The 18,259-nt window shown below is 56.0% G+C and overlaps 3 protein-coding genes across 3 annotated transcripts; 2 read left to right on the top strand and 1 right to left on the bottom strand.

The window, feature by feature from the left end:
• Positions 1 to 4: 4 nt before the first annotated feature.
• On the bottom strand, positions 5 to 880 carry CGCA056_v006803 (Alpha-ketoglutarate-dependent dioxygenase alkB-like protein 6; the record flags this gene model as incomplete). Its single annotated transcript, XM_037322052.1, has 3 exons — positions 5 to 296; positions 413 to 684; positions 755 to 880. 3 exons carry the CDS (start codon positions 878 to 880, stop codon positions 5 to 7), a joined length of 690 nt encoding a protein of 229 aa, XP_037179362.1.
• A 2,038-nt stretch (positions 881 to 2,918) lies between these two features.
• On the top strand, positions 2,919 to 6,881 carry HOS4 (the record flags this gene model as incomplete). Its single annotated transcript, XM_037322051.1, has 1 exon — positions 2,919 to 6,881. The coding sequence occupies one exon, from the start codon at positions 2,919 to 2,921 to the stop codon at positions 6,879 to 6,881; it is 3,963 nt and encodes a 1,320-aa protein (XP_037179363.1).
• A 1,798-nt stretch (positions 6,882 to 8,679) lies between these two features.
• On the top strand, positions 8,680 to 10,508 carry RBG1 (Ribosome-interacting GTPase 1; the record flags this gene model as incomplete). The annotated part of the gene is made up of 7 exons (XM_037322050.1): positions 8,680 to 8,700; positions 8,791 to 8,811; positions 9,041 to 9,323; positions 9,409 to 9,937; positions 10,065 to 10,173; positions 10,267 to 10,387; positions 10,489 to 10,508. The coding sequence occupies 7 exons, from the start codon at positions 8,680 to 8,682 to the stop codon at positions 10,506 to 10,508; spliced, it is 1,104 nt and encodes a 367-aa protein (XP_037179360.1).
• Positions 10,509 to 18,259: the final 7,751 nt, after the last annotated feature.

Raw genomic sequence — 18,259 nt, 5'->3', positions numbered from 1 at the left:
AATATCACTTCTTTCCAAACAGGCCAAACTTGGCCCCGAGCTTCGACACTTGCATGACATCTCGGTATGTGAGGCTTGTTCTGGTTGCGCGCACATTTCGGCCGGTGGCATAATGATCCTTGGATCGCAACAAGTCCCAGTTCACGATGGTATCGGCGGATAACTCGACGTCTTCGTCAGTGTCGGCAATGCCGTGGAGATAATCGGTGTAAAGGTTATCGGTGGTGATGAGTAGGCTCCTGGGCTCTTGAAGAATGCGCCACACAGGCTCCGGATCCAACGCACCGTCCTCTTTGCTTTGGTAGAGATTCAGACACAAGCTTGCTCCCAAGCTGATAGTGCATACTACTGGATGATAGGCGGGTCCATCCTGCAGACACTATGAGATTTGAGCCTTCACGCGTAAACCTACCATGTACTTAACTTATGAGGCATGATTCCGACTCCTGGAGGATACTCGTTTATCAGCACGTGGTTCGGCCGTTGGTGAGGGCTTTCGGTGAAGAGGTTGGACGAATCAGGAGCAGTGGCGCGAGGCAAGGAAAGAATTCGCGAGACGACGGGCTCTTGCAGCCATGGTGGCAAAGGAGCATCGATCAGCTTGTTCTGAACGAGATCAGACGGCCATGTTTGGAGACGTCGATGAGTCAGTTGTTTCCAGCGGGGTTTCGGGGCATCAGCTATCTGTTGGTCAAGGCAGCGGTGGTCAGCTGCTATGAGGTTGGCGCAAAAGTCCATGTCAGGGCTTCTGTACCTTTTGCAAGATGACCTGCTCTTCCTCCTCGGATATGAAGTCCGCAATGTAAAACGCAGAAGGCGGAAGCTTCGTGATCCTTACGTCTTCAAGGGAAGTGGGTAGGTTTACAGCTCCAAGCTCCATTTTCCGGGCTTTACGTGGGGGCTGTGTGTTGTAGGGTGTTTGATAGTTGGCACGCGGTCGGTGTGATCTGGTGCGTCGTCCAACCTTATGTAGGGCGAATTCGAGTAAGGTGGGTGGTGAAGTCGGGAAGGTCAGGCACAACGAAGCTTGTCGATACGAGGGGCAAGGTCGACGATGTAAGCTCGAAGCTTTAGAGGGTGGGTAGGCCGGCGACGGAAGCCAAGCGTCAAACGGTTCTGCATTGGGCTGGGAGGATCCAAGCAATCAGATGACGGGATGGGAAAGGTTTGGTGGAGAAGCAAGGACGGCAGCTGGGAGCTGGAAGCGGAGGGGAGGAAGACGTGTTTGTGAGGGCCTCAGGTCGAAGAGGTTCGAGCGCGGGAGCTGCGCCAGTCGCTTGAACAAGTCGACAGATGGCAGTGTGGCGCTGGAACAAAGGGGTTGGAGAAGGGACGCTGGTGACTGCTGCTGGAAGAATGGCGCTAGGCCGAAGCGGGAGACGGCAGGAGGATTAGTCACAGGCAGGTGGGATTGCGATGGTGCCGTTCCCAGTTCCCAGAGCTCCGTTTTCGATGTGGTTCGTGATTCGCTGATTCAATTCAAGATGCGACGACGGCGAGGATGAGAACGACAGGGTGGGTACGATGGCGGAGGGGGAAGAGGAGCCAGAGGAGCCTGCTGGAGGAGGTTGGGAACGCGGGATTGGCCAAGGTGGATCCGAATAAACTGCAGCCCTCGGTACGTATCTTCGATGTCGCAACACCGCGTAGCAGCACCTACGGGTACGTACCGCGAGTGCTGCTGGTTTTCATTCAAGAAAGCGAATTTGCAGGCAAGCCGGGCAAAGTCTCGTTTGAATGATCGGTCAGGCCCTGTTTTGAATTGAAGGGAAATTTGGCAGGCTGGCAGCCAGGGTCGGTCAGGAGAGCTGCTGCGTGTTGCTGCTGCCTCTGCTGGTCGTGGTCTAATGCAGCGTGGCAGCGTATTCGAGGTAAGGCACTTTTCAACTTGCATAACAGCATGCGCGGTGTGCAGCTGCAAACTGCAGACGGACAAGAGAGGTAGAGGGAAACGAGGCAGCAGGCTGGCAAGTGGCAGAACTTTCCTAGCAGTCGGGTGAGATTGAGCACACACGACACGGCAGTCCCGTCCGCTATCTTGCCGTATCTCTCTGAAGCAAGGTGGCTGCCAGGACTGCTGCCAGGTTGTATCCTGTTTAGCTTGGCTAGCGCGGGCTGGGGGATACTTGATGATGTAGCAAAGCGATGCAGCATCTACAAGTACCTCGAATCGAGTACGTAGTTTCGTCCTCGTGTGCCCACCCAAGTCGGCCGTCAGGCTGCCACAAATTGTGCAGGCACACACACTCACACACTCACACTGCCACTGCCACAGAACCGACACGACTGACTGCCATTGCGCTACGCTACCGCTTTTCTGCCTGCCTTGGTACTGCTTGCTGGCCGCCTTGCTGGCTGGTGCTCCTTCGCTGTCTGTTGTTGTTAGCACTACGGCTGCTGCTGCTGCTGCTCCTCCTCCTATCCCAAGCGTCCCCCGTCGGGTCCAATCAAAGAGGTGGCGATCAGACTTTTTGACTCTGAAGACTCTCGCGGCCCCATTTCCACCTTCAGCCAAACCGATCGAAGCGTCAAGCGTCACCAAGACAGCCTTTTCCAGCATTTCCACCCACGCCCGCGTCCATCGAACCACACGCATCATTACTCCGGCCAGGCGCTTCCTTTGTTTTTTTATTTCCTTTATCGTCTTCGTGATCCGGTCTTACGACACTTCCGATCCCGACACCGCACCGCTGCCCCGTCAGTCGCCAACACTCCGCGCCCCCGTGACTGACCTGGCCACTTTCTCTTAGGGGCGTGTCTCTTTGGCGACCGAGAAGCTGCTCCGCTCCGTCCACCCGACCGCGATTTCAATCAGTCAACACAACACCAATTCGCCCACGCCCTCACTTTTCTCTCACTCGTGGCCGACCTTTGGCCAGGATGGTGCTGGCCAGTTTTTCGACCTTCAGATAAATGATATGGATGCGCAGAATGCTGCCGGGTCCGACAAGCCGAAGCCCGTCGCTGCTGCGGAGAAGCGACTGGGCAATCACCAGCCTGACGAGTCCAAGGAGTCCACCAACAACAAACCAAAGAGCGCCGACGAGTCCATCAAATCTCCGCCCGTCCTTCCAAAGGACGTCAAGCCCAGCGTAATCGTATCTCGCGCGCCTCCTGCTGCCGACGACGCTCCCGCCGAGAAAGACTCGGATGCCGAAACCATCGTCTTACCCGGTAAGGATGGCTACTCGCCCTCCAAGGCGAGAAAGGTAAAGCACGAGGATCGCAGCGACGGAGAGCCCCAGGTCTCCCGCAAGATTCGTGATGCCAGTGCCGCCAGGGACGCCGACAAAGACAAACCCGTCAACCCTCCCCGTTTGCTGTCTGAAGGAGCATCTTCGTTGGGCTTGAAAAAGAAACGCCTCCATGACCAATCCGCCCGAAGTAAAGATGGCTCCAGCGGCCTCAGCTCGGCTCCTGCTTCTCCCCCGAGACGTCGATCTGGTAACCATTCCGACTCCGACACGGGTGCTGACCGTAGGAAATCTCCCAAGCTGTCCATGAAAGACCGAGCCAAATCCACCGATCGGACACTTACTCACAAACGCAAAGCTCCCAAGGCAGACTCGGAGGACGAGGCTGAGAATCGGAAGGCTCGACGACAACGTATTTCTGACGCCGGGGCTGATTCTCGACCGATCCGAGCCCCCAGGGAACACAAGATGTCTTCTTCCAAGAGAGAAACCGATGGCCACTCAGGATCTCGTACCAGATCCGTATCTCCCCACAACCCACGTGCCCACCGACGGAGTATTTCGACGCAGCTTCCTGCAAACTCGTCAAATGGCCTGAGCTACAAGAAGAAGCGTTTGCCTCCCCCGCTCCAGTCCACCGACTATCACTCGGATGAGTCTTCAGCGAGCGGCAGCCCTCACCCCCGGAGCTCCAAGCTACGGAATCTCTCGACGCCCGCCACTGCCGAGTCAAACATGTCACCTGCCAAAATTGCGCCACACAAGAAACATCTTGACGCTCACGGCCAAACGTTCCTCGCTAGAGCTTGTGCCAGGGGCGAGTACGACATTGCAAAGCAACGACTCGGTGAGCGACCCGAGGACCTCAATGTTGCCGATTATGCGGGAAACACGCCACTTCAAATCGCCGCAATTAATGGGTACGAGGATATTGTGAAGCTTCTCATCGACGCTGGATGCAACCTGGATTGTGTGAATTATGACAAGGACACACCATTGCTCGACGCTGTTGATAATGGCCACCTCGGAGTCGTGAAGCTCTTACTGAACGCGGGTGTCAACCCGCGGAAAGCCAACGTGAGCGGCGAGGAACCTCTCGACAGAGTCAGCGACGACCTGGACAATGCAGCCGATTTTCGTGCCGCACTCATCGAGGCAAAGTCTAGACAAGGCGAACGACGACGCACATCTGAGGACCATCATTCTGTCGACCACCAGGATGCTCGGTCATCACTCGGCCCCGATAGCCCGCGACGGTCACCTGCCCCTTCTTCATCTCACGCCAGCGGTCGGCGGGCCGGTACTGTGAGGGCCACCAAAACCAGCAACTACTTATTGTACATGTCCCTCGATGATAAGACACTTCGGCAGGCAGCCGCTAAGGGCGACGAGGAGACTGTTACAAGAATCCTCCAGGTAAAGGATGGTTGCGACGATTCCGAAGCGATGGTAGCGGCTGCCAGAGGTGGGCACGAAGTAGTTATTCAGCTACTTTTGGCATTGGGTGGCGCAAACCCAGACCCTGCACCGGTGCAAAGTACCAATATGCCGTCAGAGTTCGCGACACCTATGCTAGCCGCGATAGGCCAGGAGAACATCAAGGTGGTTAGGTTGCTCTTGGACCAGGCAAACTTTGATCCCACACGTCGATTCAAGGGAGAAACCTACTACGAGATCGCGCGACGCCGACAAGGCACAAATTGGAAAGACGAGGAGCACATGCTCAAGGAAGCTTACGATGCGTACAGGAAGTCGCATCGTGATATTTCCAAGACCAAGTCTCCGAACAGACGGGAGCGTGAGAGAGAACGGGAGCGGGAGCGTGAGCGTGACCGAGACCAAGACCGGGAAACCAAGCGCCAGGGCCGCAATGAACTCAAAGACGAAGCCCGAGCGCACAAGCGCAACCTTTCTAGCCCTTCACGCGACCCGGAGAGTCGGAAGAAAATCTCAGCGAATCGTAACGTCACCAGTCCAAAGGAAAAGCGTCGGTCTGATTCATTTCACGACGACCAGACATCACCCAAGCGCGGCCCTGGCCGGCCTAGAAAAGAAGACCGTGTTCCGACCATTGCAGTTTCTGACAGAGAAGCATCACCTGCGCTGTCACAAAAGCAATCCGCCAAAGCTGCGAAGCGCGCCGAGTCTGACGTTGCTGCCATGTCGTCGGAAGGGGAGGCTGTCAAGCCGCGGAGGAAACTCATTTCTAAGGGCGAGCTTCGCGGCGAAAGGGAAAAAAACCGCCGCGCTAGCATGGTTTCGACCACCTCTGCTCTGAAGGACCCCTCAAGCCCACGCGATCCGAAACACGACGACCATCCCGAGAAGCCGAAGGGCGAACCCTTGTCAGAGAAGTACCACGATCGTACAAAGGCCCTCAAGAGGGACGAGTCTAGGGATCGACTCTCTGTTTCCGGCGATCATTCTGCTAAGCGGCACCGATCAAGCGTCACGCCGCCGCACTCGAGCACTGGGGAGAAGGAGGATGGCGAGGTGCCGACGAAGAGGCGGCGGCTCGATGTGGATGGCAAGGAACGCCGGCCGAAGTCGACAGCATCGCCAGACGACCCGCACAGGCTATCGCGTGAAGCACCTCCTCGATCGAAATCGAATCTCAGGGACCACGATGACAGCGACCGCAGGCCCCATAAGAGCAAGTCAGATTCTGACGGGCACAGGAGGGAATCCGGAAAGTCCAGCAACAGTGATAAGTCGAGCATACACGTTAAGTCTGAAGATGTCGATATCGAAATGCCAGACGCATCAGATGTTAAGGATGTCGAGGAGCCGGAAATTCGTGTGAAGAAGGAACGTGGCGATGACGACAAGAGACGCCAAGAGGAGAAGGAAAGACGCCGTGAGGAAAAGCGACAAGAGGAGCGGAAGCGCCGTGAGGCTGAAGCCGAGGAAGCACGCAAGAAGGAGGAAGAGCGGCGACAGCGTGAAGCTGAGGAGAAGAAGCGGGAGGCCGAGCAGAATAGACGCGAGGCTGAACAAAAGGAGCGAGAGGCCGAGGAAAAACGACTGAAGGAGGAAGAGGAGGCTAAGCAGCGCGAGGAGGAGCGCAAACGCAAGGCCGAACTCGAGAGAAAGCGTCAGGAGGAAGAACAGAGACAACGCCGGGAGGCAGAGGAGAAGAAGAGGCGCGAAGAGGAGGAAAGACGCCTACGCGAGGAAGAGGAGAAGAAACGCCGCGAAGAGGAAGAACGCAAACGAAAGGAAGAAGAGGCCCGGAAGCAGCGTGAGGAGGAGGAGAGGCTTCGCAAAGAACAACTTGAGCGCGAAGCTGCAGAGGAAGCCCGCCGTCTCCGTGAGGAGGAAGAGCGCAAGGAACGCGAGCGCAAGGAGCGTCAACAGCGTGAGGAGATGGAGCGCAAGCGTGCGGCTAAGGAAGCCGAGCAGCGCAGAATCCAGCAAGAACAAGAACGTCTGCGACTTGCGAAGCTTCCTCCTCTCCTCCGTTGGCTCGACGGTTGTTCGAACCCCAAGACTCCTGAGCTGGCGGCCAAATTCAAGCACATGCAGGGTGTGCGGTTCGACACCATCCGCCCACAGGCCACAGGCTCGCCCGATGGCAGAGAGCAATGGATACTCAACACTCATGCCGCTTTGCTTCTCGGCGAGAAAGACCTGACTTTGTCGAGATGTACGTATCCCACTCACGTCTTGATGTACTTCACTCACTAACAAACTCTAGATACCGCTTGGGAACATATTCCTGTCTCCGATCTTGCCAAGAAAGTTATCTGGAGACTCGAAGCTGACCGGTACGCTTTGATTACCGACAGTCTCTACGAGCTCGGCACTGGTCTACCAGACTACTACGGCGAAGGCCAGGACCCTTTCAAGATGAATTATCGTCTCAAGGAAAAGCTTCGCGGAGAGGCCCGGGAGAAGTTTTTGAAGTTGGACATGTTCTTTGTCAAGGTAAGGGACTCGTTCAGGTAGTTACTTTGCACGATGCTAACGCCATCCTAGCTATCTGACTTGATGTTCATTGTACCAAACGTTCCTCACCTCCGGAGTCTGAAACTCAGCGTCGAGTACCGCGAACTTCCCGAAGATGAGGCCCAGTTGTACGGATGGAAAGTACCGCAAAAGTGGAAGCAAGACCCTGATGCAGACCGGTTCTACGGTTTTGCGCCGAGGAACAAGTACTACGTCGACGGTATCATGGTCGAGGAGCAGAAGCCTGGACTGTCTGCGACAAGCAGCACACCTTTCCCCGAGAAGCGGGCCCCTCGCAAGGGACTGCAGCAGATCTTTCCTGGCGACCCAGATTATGCTCGCCTTTGCAAAGAGCAAGGGCTGGAGCACCTCTTGAACGGCACCAAAACCCCGGCGCTACCCAACGGCGGACATCTTTCGCCGAGGAGTCAGTCGAATGCTACCGAGACATCGGCTGAACCCGTCAATGGCACCCAAACCGCTTCTTCTGCGCCCGCGCCTCTGTTTATCGAGGCGAGACCTCTCCCCAACGGTGTCAACGGCGTTTCGACGTCAGGATCCAGCTAAGCTGGGTTCATCTTCGCGAAATAGAGTAACGGGTCACACTTACTTAATATACGAATGCAACCTGTCCTGTCGCAAAAACCATCCCCGGTGACGATATGGACCAGCATAACTGCCGAGAGGAACCCTAGACGGAGCTTCCAATCACAATTCAGGGCGACACCTAAGCCGGCTGCCTCCAGTTGGGGTTTTCTACATGTTATGAACAGAGATAAACAGTGCTCGGCTATATTTCACCTAGCCGAATGGACGGCAAGAGGATTCTTTGCGGATCAGTCTGCAACAGTACAGACTGCAATGCCACTAGCTTCAGTTGCTTTTGGATGACGGCTACAATTCAACGCGACCAACCCCTTTTACCAGTATCATATAACGGAAAAAAAGGAAACCAGACCTGCAGTGGGCGGTCTGTGCGATTCATGGGTCGGAGGGTATGGAATGATGGGTCGGGTTTCCAGGCGAGACGTAGATAATGAAACAAACTGTTCAAAAAACAAATGGAATATCTCATGTGATCTTTCATCTGCTGTCGCAAACCCGAAGCAGATTGAAACTGATGATAAAACTCCGCGAAAAAGGAAAATACGCAGGGAATAAAGATTTTCCTATGACTCGAGTCGTGAGTGTGAGGCCCAGACACTGACATCACCGACGTAAGAGAGATTGGCCCAAAGAAAGCCCAAGAAAAAAACCGGCCGGCAAAACCTGCGCCCCGCCAAAACTTTGACACCGCCCTCGAAAACCCCCGCCATTTGCCCACAACGATCGCACTGCCATCACCAAAGGACCTGAACAGGGCTGCAGCAGCAAACCGAACGAAAACGCCCCTCGTCATTGCGACCGAACGGCGACGACGACAAACACGACGACGGCGGGACGTACATTTAGGGCCCGATAGACAAAGCAGCCAACGGCGGCTGATACGACCTGATTTTGGAAACACACGTAGAGCGAGTCTGGGAATACCGTCATCATGTCGACGACGGTGGACAAGGTATGCGCCAACACCATAGCTAATCCCCGTCTATGAACACATTGAGAGAGGTCATGATTAAATGCTAATGCGACTTTTGTGTGTGTGCAGATCAAAGAGATCGAGGCCGAAGTACGTTCCAACTTCCCCCACCCCCCCTCCACCCCACGATCGATACGTTGCCCTCATGGCCTACACATGCGTCGAATCCGAGGAAACGATTTCATCCCCGAGGCGCATCGCGATCACAATCACATCTGAACCTCCACCGCAGCCAAAGCTCATCCACCCAAATCGAAACCATGATGCCGTCCTCATGGACGGATGACCAGCAGCAGGGACTGACAGTGCAACACAACAGATGGCCAAGACTCAAAAGAACAAAGCCACATCCTTTCACTTGGGCCAGCTCAAGGCGAAGCTCGCCAAGCTCAAGCGCGAATTGCTGACCCCGTCGAGCGGCGGTGGTGGCGGTGGTACCGGCTTCGACGTAGCGCGTACGGGTGTCGCCAGTATCGGCTTCATCGGCTTCCCCTCGGTCGGAAAGAGTACGCTCATGAGCAGGCTGACGGGCCAGCACTCCGAGGCTGCCGCGTACGAGTTCACGACACTTACCTCCGTACCGGGTCAGGTTACCTACAACGGTACGTCGTCTCTGCTGGCGGCTTCATTGCGCCGAGGGCAGGCCCCAACGACTCCCCTCCAAATCAAGGTACTAACGCATCACAGGTGCTCCTCTTCAAATCATCGATTTGCCCGGTATTATCGAGGGAGCAAAGGACGGTCGTGGACGTGGTCGTCAGGTCATTGCCGTGGCCAAGACGTGCCATCTCATCTTCATCGTGCTGGACGTCAACAAGCCCCTGACAGACAAGCGCGTCATTGAGACGGAACTCGAGGGCTTCGGTATCCGCATCAACAAGTCGCCTCCGAACATCACCTTCAAGAAGAAGGAAAAGGGCGGTCTCAACATCACCAGTACGGTGCCCTTAACGCACATCGACCACGACGAGATCAAGGCGGTCATGAACGAATACCGTATCAACTCTGCCGATATCGCCATCCGATGCGACGCCACCATTGACGACCTCATCGACATCCTCGAGGCCAAGAGCCGTAGTTACATCCCCGTCATCTACGTCCTCAACAAAATCGACGCCATCAGTATCGAGGAACTCGACCTGCTGTACCGTATTCCAAATGCCGTACCAATCAGTTCCGAGCACGGTTGGAATATTGACGAGTTGATGGAGGCTATGTAAGGATTCCCTGTATGATCCTCGCCCGGATAGTGCCCCGGCGGCACAATCAGCGGCGGCAGGGATCTCCCCAAACTCCAAAGGCTGGCGCGGCGCAATGGCTAACAAACCCCGTTTCGCGTGTAGGTGGGAGAAGCTGAACCTGGTTCGCGTATACACGAAGCCCAAGGGCCGCTTACCCGACTATTCCCAGCCCGTCGTCCTTCGGTCGAACCGGTGCACAGTGGAAGACTTTGTGAGCAGTGACCCGTCAGGGGGAAACCCCACGAGCAGCATTCCCGTCCGGGAGAAGGTCGATAGCGTTCTCTGGTACTGACGAAATTTCCAGTGTAACCAAATCCACAGAAGCATTCTGGAGCAGTTCAAGACGGCCGTTGTGTATGGCAAGTCTGTCAAGCATCAGCCTCAACGCGTCGGTCTGGCCCACGAGCTAGCTGACGAAGATATCGGTACGGCTGTGCCCCTTTACCCTGCGTTGGAGAACAAGCCGCATCCTTGTTCGGCGAGACGCTGGAGGAAGCAAACAATGCTAACAATCGATCACCTGCAGTTACAATCGTCAAGCGCTGATCAAGACGGCAACGAGAACAATCGCGCACGACAACCATTGTCGTCAAGCCCATTCCCGGCCGGAGGTGCCGACGGCGTTGGTGGGAAAGCCACTTGCCTCTTTCCTCTCCAGAGAAGAAAACACCATCTGGACCCTGAGGTCCTCTTTTGCTCGCGCGATCTCACTCGACTCCCGACACCATGGGATCGTGGACGAAACTCAAAATTTCCAACAAACTAGTGGCATGTACTAACAACACGCGGGCGTACCGGAAAAGCCGGGACACGGGCTACCAATTGCAACTTTGAAGCTTCAGTCAAATCAGGGCAGGGCTGAACGGCCTGCGGCGTATGGGCGCGACCGCAAACAGTCAGTCTTTGACAGCGGCGCCAAGGGCATCTCACCTTGCGGCCGAGATGGGAGGCACGTTTGGGTCAGGCAAAAAATGTCGTTCTAGCATCATAGAATACCAAGAGAATTGAATGAAAAAGGGGGCCGGAGACCTGGCTTGCGGAATGAGTGTCTCAGTTGAAACGGCGTCTGGCGGATAACGTCTCCATATTTTCCAAGTCTCCTGAGAGGAATCTTGAACTGCCATGCGTGTGTCGCAGTCACACATGGCGTCGTTCGTCGGGCAACGTGCCGTCTCTCAAGCAGGCTTTTTCTTTGGCCGTCGCGGACAGCCCTGCATCCACCGCCCTCATTGTTCGGCGTTGTCGTGGCTCTCGCATGCGACGCCGTCTCACCCATCGCGATTATGACGCAGGCGGTGGTGCTTCAAGATGATGGACAACGGTTTCTACCCCACATGCGCCACCATCTGAAGTTGCGGTCCAAAAGGTTGAAGCAAATCGTGGACGACATGCATAGCCGAGGGCCTCTCGTTCTGCGGCCGAAAGTTTCCCAGCAGAAGCGTGGGATGCATGCTCTGGTGTCTGCGAGAGGGCAGCACATGGCCGCCGCCGCCATGCTTCTCTGCAAAGGCTCCGCGGGAGAGGGTGGGAAGAAAAGTTGCACGCAGAGTGCAGTCCGCAGCAGTATGCAGCTTCCGTAGCGCACATCCGTCCTCTGATGCATGGGTTGACAGGCCGGGTATGGATAAGCATGGGCGGGTGTGTGGGTGAGCGGACTGGGGGCTTCCCTGGATCGAGGGAACGTCGGCGCTTAAACCAGAGCTAGAGCTAAGACGACACCCTTTTCTCCTCTGTCCGCACGCTCGACACTCCCGCCATTGCTGGCTGACTGTGTCTTGGAGTACAGACGCTCTGCACCACTGGCGCGATGCATTTCACTGCAATTCCCCGATGAGCGAGAAAAAACGTGCCCGACGAAACGGCGGCGGCGGCTCAGGACTCGTGCTGGTCGAAACAAAAAGAGGGGTGCCGCTCACGCAGCTAGTCAGGCGCAATTCCTTTCCACCCCTCTTACGCCCACCTTTCACAAGGCTCGCTTTGCCGCCCATGTTCAGTCCTCGCGGAGTCCCGGGTTTTGTTTGCGCTGAGCAGTGGTGCTAGCGGTGGGTCGGCCGCGGTCCTCTCAAGCCGTGATCTCATCTCATCTCATCTTGTGAGTGAAAGAAGAGCGACGAGGATTGCTAGGAGCTAGGTCCGCGATATGCGACGAAAGCGAAGGAGGGCCGTTGCGGAGCATGGTAGCAATAGGACCGCGTACGATCTTGGCCTCTCATCTGGAGATTGTCTGAATAGTTGAGCGCATTCGTACCTTGCATCGAATCGAACGTAAATGAGGCGAACGAAGGGCGAGAGGACACAGACCACGGGAGAACGGCTGCAGGGAAGGGAAGACAGGCGCAGGGGCAACACAGACGGCCGCGGCGGATGCTGCGCTGCAATGTTGCTCGTGCTCTCCAGGTCCCCTGCTTCCTCCAAGGCGTAATCTGCTCCGTCTACTTCCAGCGGGATTGGGGGAGCTCGGGAGCGACCCAGCTGCACTCCACCGGATGCCCTGGCCAGCAGCTCTTTTACTGCTTGTGGCGGCTGTCGGGTGTATGGTTGCTCGAGGGCAAAGTTGAGACTAAACGTGCCGTGTGTGCATGCATACTAAGCATATTCCAAGGGGCTAGATGCAGTCTCTTGGGAACAGGATGGTGTACCGAGTTGCCTGCCCGAACTCCAGTAGCTTGAACGCTCCCCTCGAGCAATCGGTCGGCGTTTTGGTTGCCATCGGGGGCAGGAGGGAGAGTGTGATATGCTGTCATCCTGCGCTGGGGAAGCCCTGGTGTCAATACTGCAGCTCCTAACATTTGATTGTCGCGAGGCTGGGGCGACAGCTTATTGATCCTGTGTGTCCTCGTCACGGCCGCGTTGTAAGCAGCGGCTGGCCGTCGCCAAAAAGGCACTAACACAACGCCGGGATGGGCCCCCAGATTCCTGCCCGTATCTGGTCTCCTCCGCATCGCGATTGGTCCAGATCGAAGCACGACGCCACATTCTGAGATGGCCTCCGTCGCCTCCAAAGTGGACGGTCCTCAGCTTGGTGAGCGGGCGGGTGAGAAATTGAACCTCGACAGACTGGAGCACGCTGAGACCCCAGAAGGCTTTCGCTACCTCTTCGGTTCATCCCCCGCCTGGCCCATTGACTTTATGCATGTTACCCGTTCAACATCCTGAAATGAGACGTCTCTTTTACCGTGACGGACGCGAGGTCTGTGCCTGCCGAGCGATCAGACACTGGCCCGGCTGAGTGTTGGAGGCAAGTGACATATACGCTAGGATACCTCCGGAAGGGCCCGCTCGAAATTGAGAACGGCGCACGTTGCGGGCCAACGCGGGCGGATGCTGGTCGACCCTGGATCGAGCATGGCCTATGCCCCAATCGCAATAGTACGCCGCATGTCGCTCCCCAAGGACGAAGCCTCCCTCGTGCCGTGATGTTGAGGCTTGGCCAGGCCCTTCATCCTCCAGGACCGCCTTTGGCAAGCAGCGATGGTCCAAATCTGCCCAGGATTTTCTCGTATGCGGCGAGCTGACCAACTGGAAGCCAGGCCGGCCTACAGGATGGCTTCACTAGGGCCGCCTCACGCGCAAAAGAATCTTTTCTGTCCAATGATGAGAAGAAAGACGTCGTGATGAATCCGGAATTTATGTCCAATGAAAACTCCGAAAACGTTGCGAGAGCTGCTGTTGGTCGACGGCCGACCTTCAGTTTCGACGGCCCCAGGCTTGTATGGCGACGCTGCCGGTCTTCTGACCGACATCTGGAATCGGGTGACCTCATGGAGGCAGTTCTCAAAGTAACCATGCTGGTGGACACTGAGTATTGGGTAAAAAAGGAAGCCTGCGAGATTGGGGGTTTGACGGTGTGAACGAATCGACCGGGTGTCGGCCAACATACCCTGGAGGTCCCCTTTTGGTCCGAGAAAAGTTTTATAGGCCCGTCCCATGATGAGCTAGCCAGATCTATCAAACTGTATCGCAGCTCTTGGCCAGCCCCATGATGATTTGAAAATTCGGGCTGGTTGGAGCGGACCACTTGTTGGACGGCATGGGCCGACATCTAAGCGACCGCGGCGAGTCTTGATCAAGAGCATGACGTTCAGCGTTGTTGGAAGTAGGAAGCAGACCCCATCTCGGTGGCCAGCTCGTCGCTTGGCCCAACGAGGAGCCAAAGCAATTCAATTGCGGTCCACGATGAATGTGACGGTGGTGGATGTTTAGCCCACGGGAGCAAAAGACGTTGCGACAAGGCCCTGTCATTGTCGGAGACGGTCTTCGTGATGCCATGGTGGATGCGTCAGGGTAGTTCTAGTCGGGAGTAGTGTACCGCAGGCTTCAGCCCAATATCGGGCAGCAGCAATGCTTAATGGAATGCCGTTGACGTCGGCATATCAAACCAAGATTGAGGATCAAAGCGCCTGTCGCAGCTTGGCTCGTTTTACGTTGGAGCTTTGTCGGGATTTTTGGCGGTCGGTTGGTGTGTTGAATGGGGATGAATGAAGGAATCAGACCAGGTTAGGGCGTCCCCGCCGCGATATGCATTGATCGTCATGGACTGCCGCGACCGTTTATGCTGGATTCGCAGGCACGAGTCGATTTGGCCGAGGCTGACAAAATAGTACGCTATTTTGATTCCTGCTGACAAGAAGTGACAGAAGTTTGAAGGGCGATAGCAGTGCGTGAAGCAGCGGCCGGCATCCGCAAGAGGTTACAGGTCTATCAAAACACCCCCCCTCACGCCCCTCCAATGTTTGAATGGTTCTCTCGGACGGCTGAGGAGGGTGGGACGTCTGGGGGGGCCACCCTGGGCTTGCCAGGATGGGTCAGGTCGCCGAAAAGCCCTTTCTCAAAGTATCAGTCGATCGCTTGACAGGTTTGACGGACCGGAGAAAAGCAGCAACCATAGCATGTAAGTACTTAGCTGGTTGGAAGCAGACAAGGCAAGGCTAGGGCGCAACGGGCGCGGCTCGGATTTTGGAATTGAATTGGAGCAGGTCGCGAGTAACGCAGTACTGTGTAGAGGGGACTCAGGAGGGCCGAGTTGTGGGCGTCGTCGTCTGGCGTCAAAGTAACTGACATGGATGAGGTACTTGACGGTGTTTAATTCGCGCTTCTCGTCATCTCGTATCGGTTGAGGACGGACTGCGATTCGAGTCGAGTCAATGACGAATAGTCGGTCAGAGCATCAGAAAGCATCAGATGACGAGGTTGGGTGGATGTGTTCTCTCGCGAAGTACCTCAGCTCGCTCGTGGAGGCAGTTGCAAAGTCGCAAAGGTCGAGTCTTCATGAGTCGCAACGGGGTGCGGATTGGGCACCGATGGCCCTATGGGAGTCGAGGAAGGGACCGCAACCCCTCAATCACTGGGGGCGATTGGGGTTGTTGAAGCTGGGCCTGTGTCTTGCTGTCTGAACTCTGCGCGTCTTCAGGCCCGTCTTTGATTGTCATTCGGGGAAGGTACGGAGTTGCGGACGGAGCACTGCGGTACAAAGTGGAGCCGATGCTTAGTTTAGTAGGTAAGGAAGGCAGGTACCTCGTGCCTCGCACCATGCTAAGTACCTCCCCAGTGGGGGAGAGTGGCTCACGGTCCACGCAGCAGCCCCTGCCCAGTACCCCTGCCTCGTGCGCCTTCTAAGGTAAGGTAGCCCTTCTGCTAGTGCACCTTGGTCCGTACCTTAGTGTATCCGTAGCTGCACCAAGTGGGAATAGTGGACGCTGGTGAAGGCAGGCAAGGACGGGTGAGAGCCACTGAACGCCCGGCCGCCGGCCCACTGCCCAAGATGGGACGACGCAGTTTGTCCAGTCCTTCCCTCTCTCTACCCGTGCCTTGCCCTCCCTTGCCTACGGATACCTACCCTTTGTAAGTACCTGCCTTACCTTCCTACCTTACCTCAGGTACCCGATCCTTACCTCACGCAGCAGCGCTCGTCCCGTCCTCTGCTTTGGCGACCGTTCAATCGCACTTCATCGTCCATTCGTCTCTGCGCAGCAACGTCTCCGATGACCTCGCATGCCTACGACCTACCTACGAACCAACCTGGCGTAGGTAACGTAGCGGAGCATAATGGAAGGTACAAGCACTTGACAGCTACCTACCTCACCTGCGAATACCTACCACAACCAAAACTGGGCCTTCACCGTCCGGGAGTGCAAGGAATGCAAGGAAGCCACCGAGAACCACGCGGCAAGAGGCATCTCCATCGCAGCCGGGGTGCGTGAGAAGTGAGCAAGACGGACGGTGGACGCAATGCCTCATGGCATGGCATGGTATGGCATGGACGGTAATGTGATTGAGCGTGGCTTGGGCTTCGTCATTCTTCGACAGGTCTCCATGTCTCGTCTCGCCCTTCTCATCTCTCACATTGGCATAATCCCATGCCACGCCAATCCATCCATCCATCCATCCATCCTACCAAGTGCCCCCTCCATCTCTCATCCCATCAGCAAGCATCACCCGCACTCTGCGCCATCGGTATCCCCACGGGAGCCCAGCCGCGCGATTCGCATACGTCCCTCCTCTGCTCGAGCTCCGTTAGCTCGCTCCACGACCACTCAGCGTATGAGAAAGGGCCCGTCACACACACACACACACGCCTACACACACCATGTGTTCGCTGCCTCTGCTGGTAAAGGTACCTTGCCCTCCTCTGCTTCCCTATCTTCACTGCCGCACCATCTTCTAACAATATCCAGACGCCAGGGATCTAAATACTCCGTCACTAGAGCTGCCTTGACTACCTCCTCCGTCTCCTTCGATTCTTCCCCCCTCCGAAGACGACCTCATCGCGACGGACATGTCTCCCAGTGCGTTTGCTCATGCGTCCACCTCTCCGTCTACATCTGCGTCTACGTCCTCCCAGTGTGTACGCCCGTGTCAGCGTGTGGGTGGTAATCTCACTGGGAAGCAGGTACTAATGTCAGCTAATTGGCGCGCACTTTGTCCGTTTCCTCAACCCCGTTGCCGCCCTCTTTTCTTCATTATTGAGCCTTGCTAATTAGTAGACAAACAACCGTTTTCTGTAACATTTCGCTTTCTGGCTTGCTTTTTCCTCCGTCAGACCAGCCTCACCTGTCTGCCATCGTTTCCGGTTCTCTTGGGTCATACAAAATCTTGTTTCCCTACAGAATCTCCCCAGCGTGGCCCGATCCGTGGTCACCTTGCATCAACCTGACAGACTCAGCTATGCCAGTCGTGATCTTACAACACGAGGCGAGAAACATGGGAATCTAGATTCCCCCGTTTGGTCGCCTGGGCTGGCTTAGTGGCCGTTCTCCTTTCAGCGTGGGATAAGCCGAGACATGACAGAGCAACCGAGGGCGAGCCCAGGCCCCAGAGGAGGCGCGACAGAACAAGACGAGACGAGACGAGACGGAAGCAAACCAGCATCCCACCTAGTGTCTGTGTGTGGCTTGCCCCATTCCCGTCAAAACTGTTCCTAGATCCGCCGTCGTTTCTTCCCATGCGGCAACGGAGACCAACCGAGCCAGTGGCTTCTTCTAGCTCATCCTCAATTCCCTAGCCGTGGCGGTTGTTAGTGGTCTAGACACCAATTGTAAGCCGACTATGATGTCTTTATTGATGAAAACACTCAATGCCCACCCTGCTTCGCCCTTGAGATATGCAACCTCATCAACTGCCATGCGCACTTACAGACACTCTGGAACTCTCTTCAACGGCATTTGCCTCACCAGTACCACCGCCGCCCTACCTAACCTGCCTCTCTTGCCTCGATCGCTGCTTGCAAGATGCTCTTCTCCGCCATCGTTGACCCCTCGGTTCTTTTCGTTCCTTGCCAATATCATCATGTTCTATGCATAAGAGTCCGCTGCACCTCAGTCTTGATGTCGCCCTCCCCTCCTCGTTCGGACCTATCATAACTGCAACCACTTTTCCACCCAGACTCTCCTGCTCTGACAACCATCTCGGCTCTAGCGATTCAACTCAACCTCCGACCCAAAGGTTTTTTTCCCAAGAATCGGACTGGCCCAGCCTGCTGACTGTCACCAAATCCTTTTCCCCCCTCGGCGTCTTCCTTTCACTCCTTGTCGAGGGCTTCTTCATGTATCTGTGGATGCATGTGCACGCACACAGGCCAGAGAGCTCCATCTTATCCTTCACCAGGCCCGCTGCCACACCCAGTCAAGACCCTAGTCAGACTTAGATTCAATCCTACCCACCACACCCCCAGTAGGAAACGATACACCCCCGTACCCTTGCCGGCAGTGTACCTACTTACATGGAAAACATCCGCTCTAGTGTACGGCGGTACATATGTATAGTAGAGGACGGCCCACCACCGCAACGCACCGCACCGC

This window comes from Colletotrichum aenigma (genome assembly GCF_013390185.1).
Source record: "Colletotrichum aenigma strain Cg56 chromosome Unknown KSG_Cg56_contig04, whole genome shotgun sequence".
Classification (NCBI taxonomy): Eukaryota; Fungi; Ascomycota; class Sordariomycetes; order Glomerellales; family Glomerellaceae; genus Colletotrichum; species Colletotrichum aenigma.
This window is presented reverse-complemented; position numbering and strand designations above follow the sequence as displayed.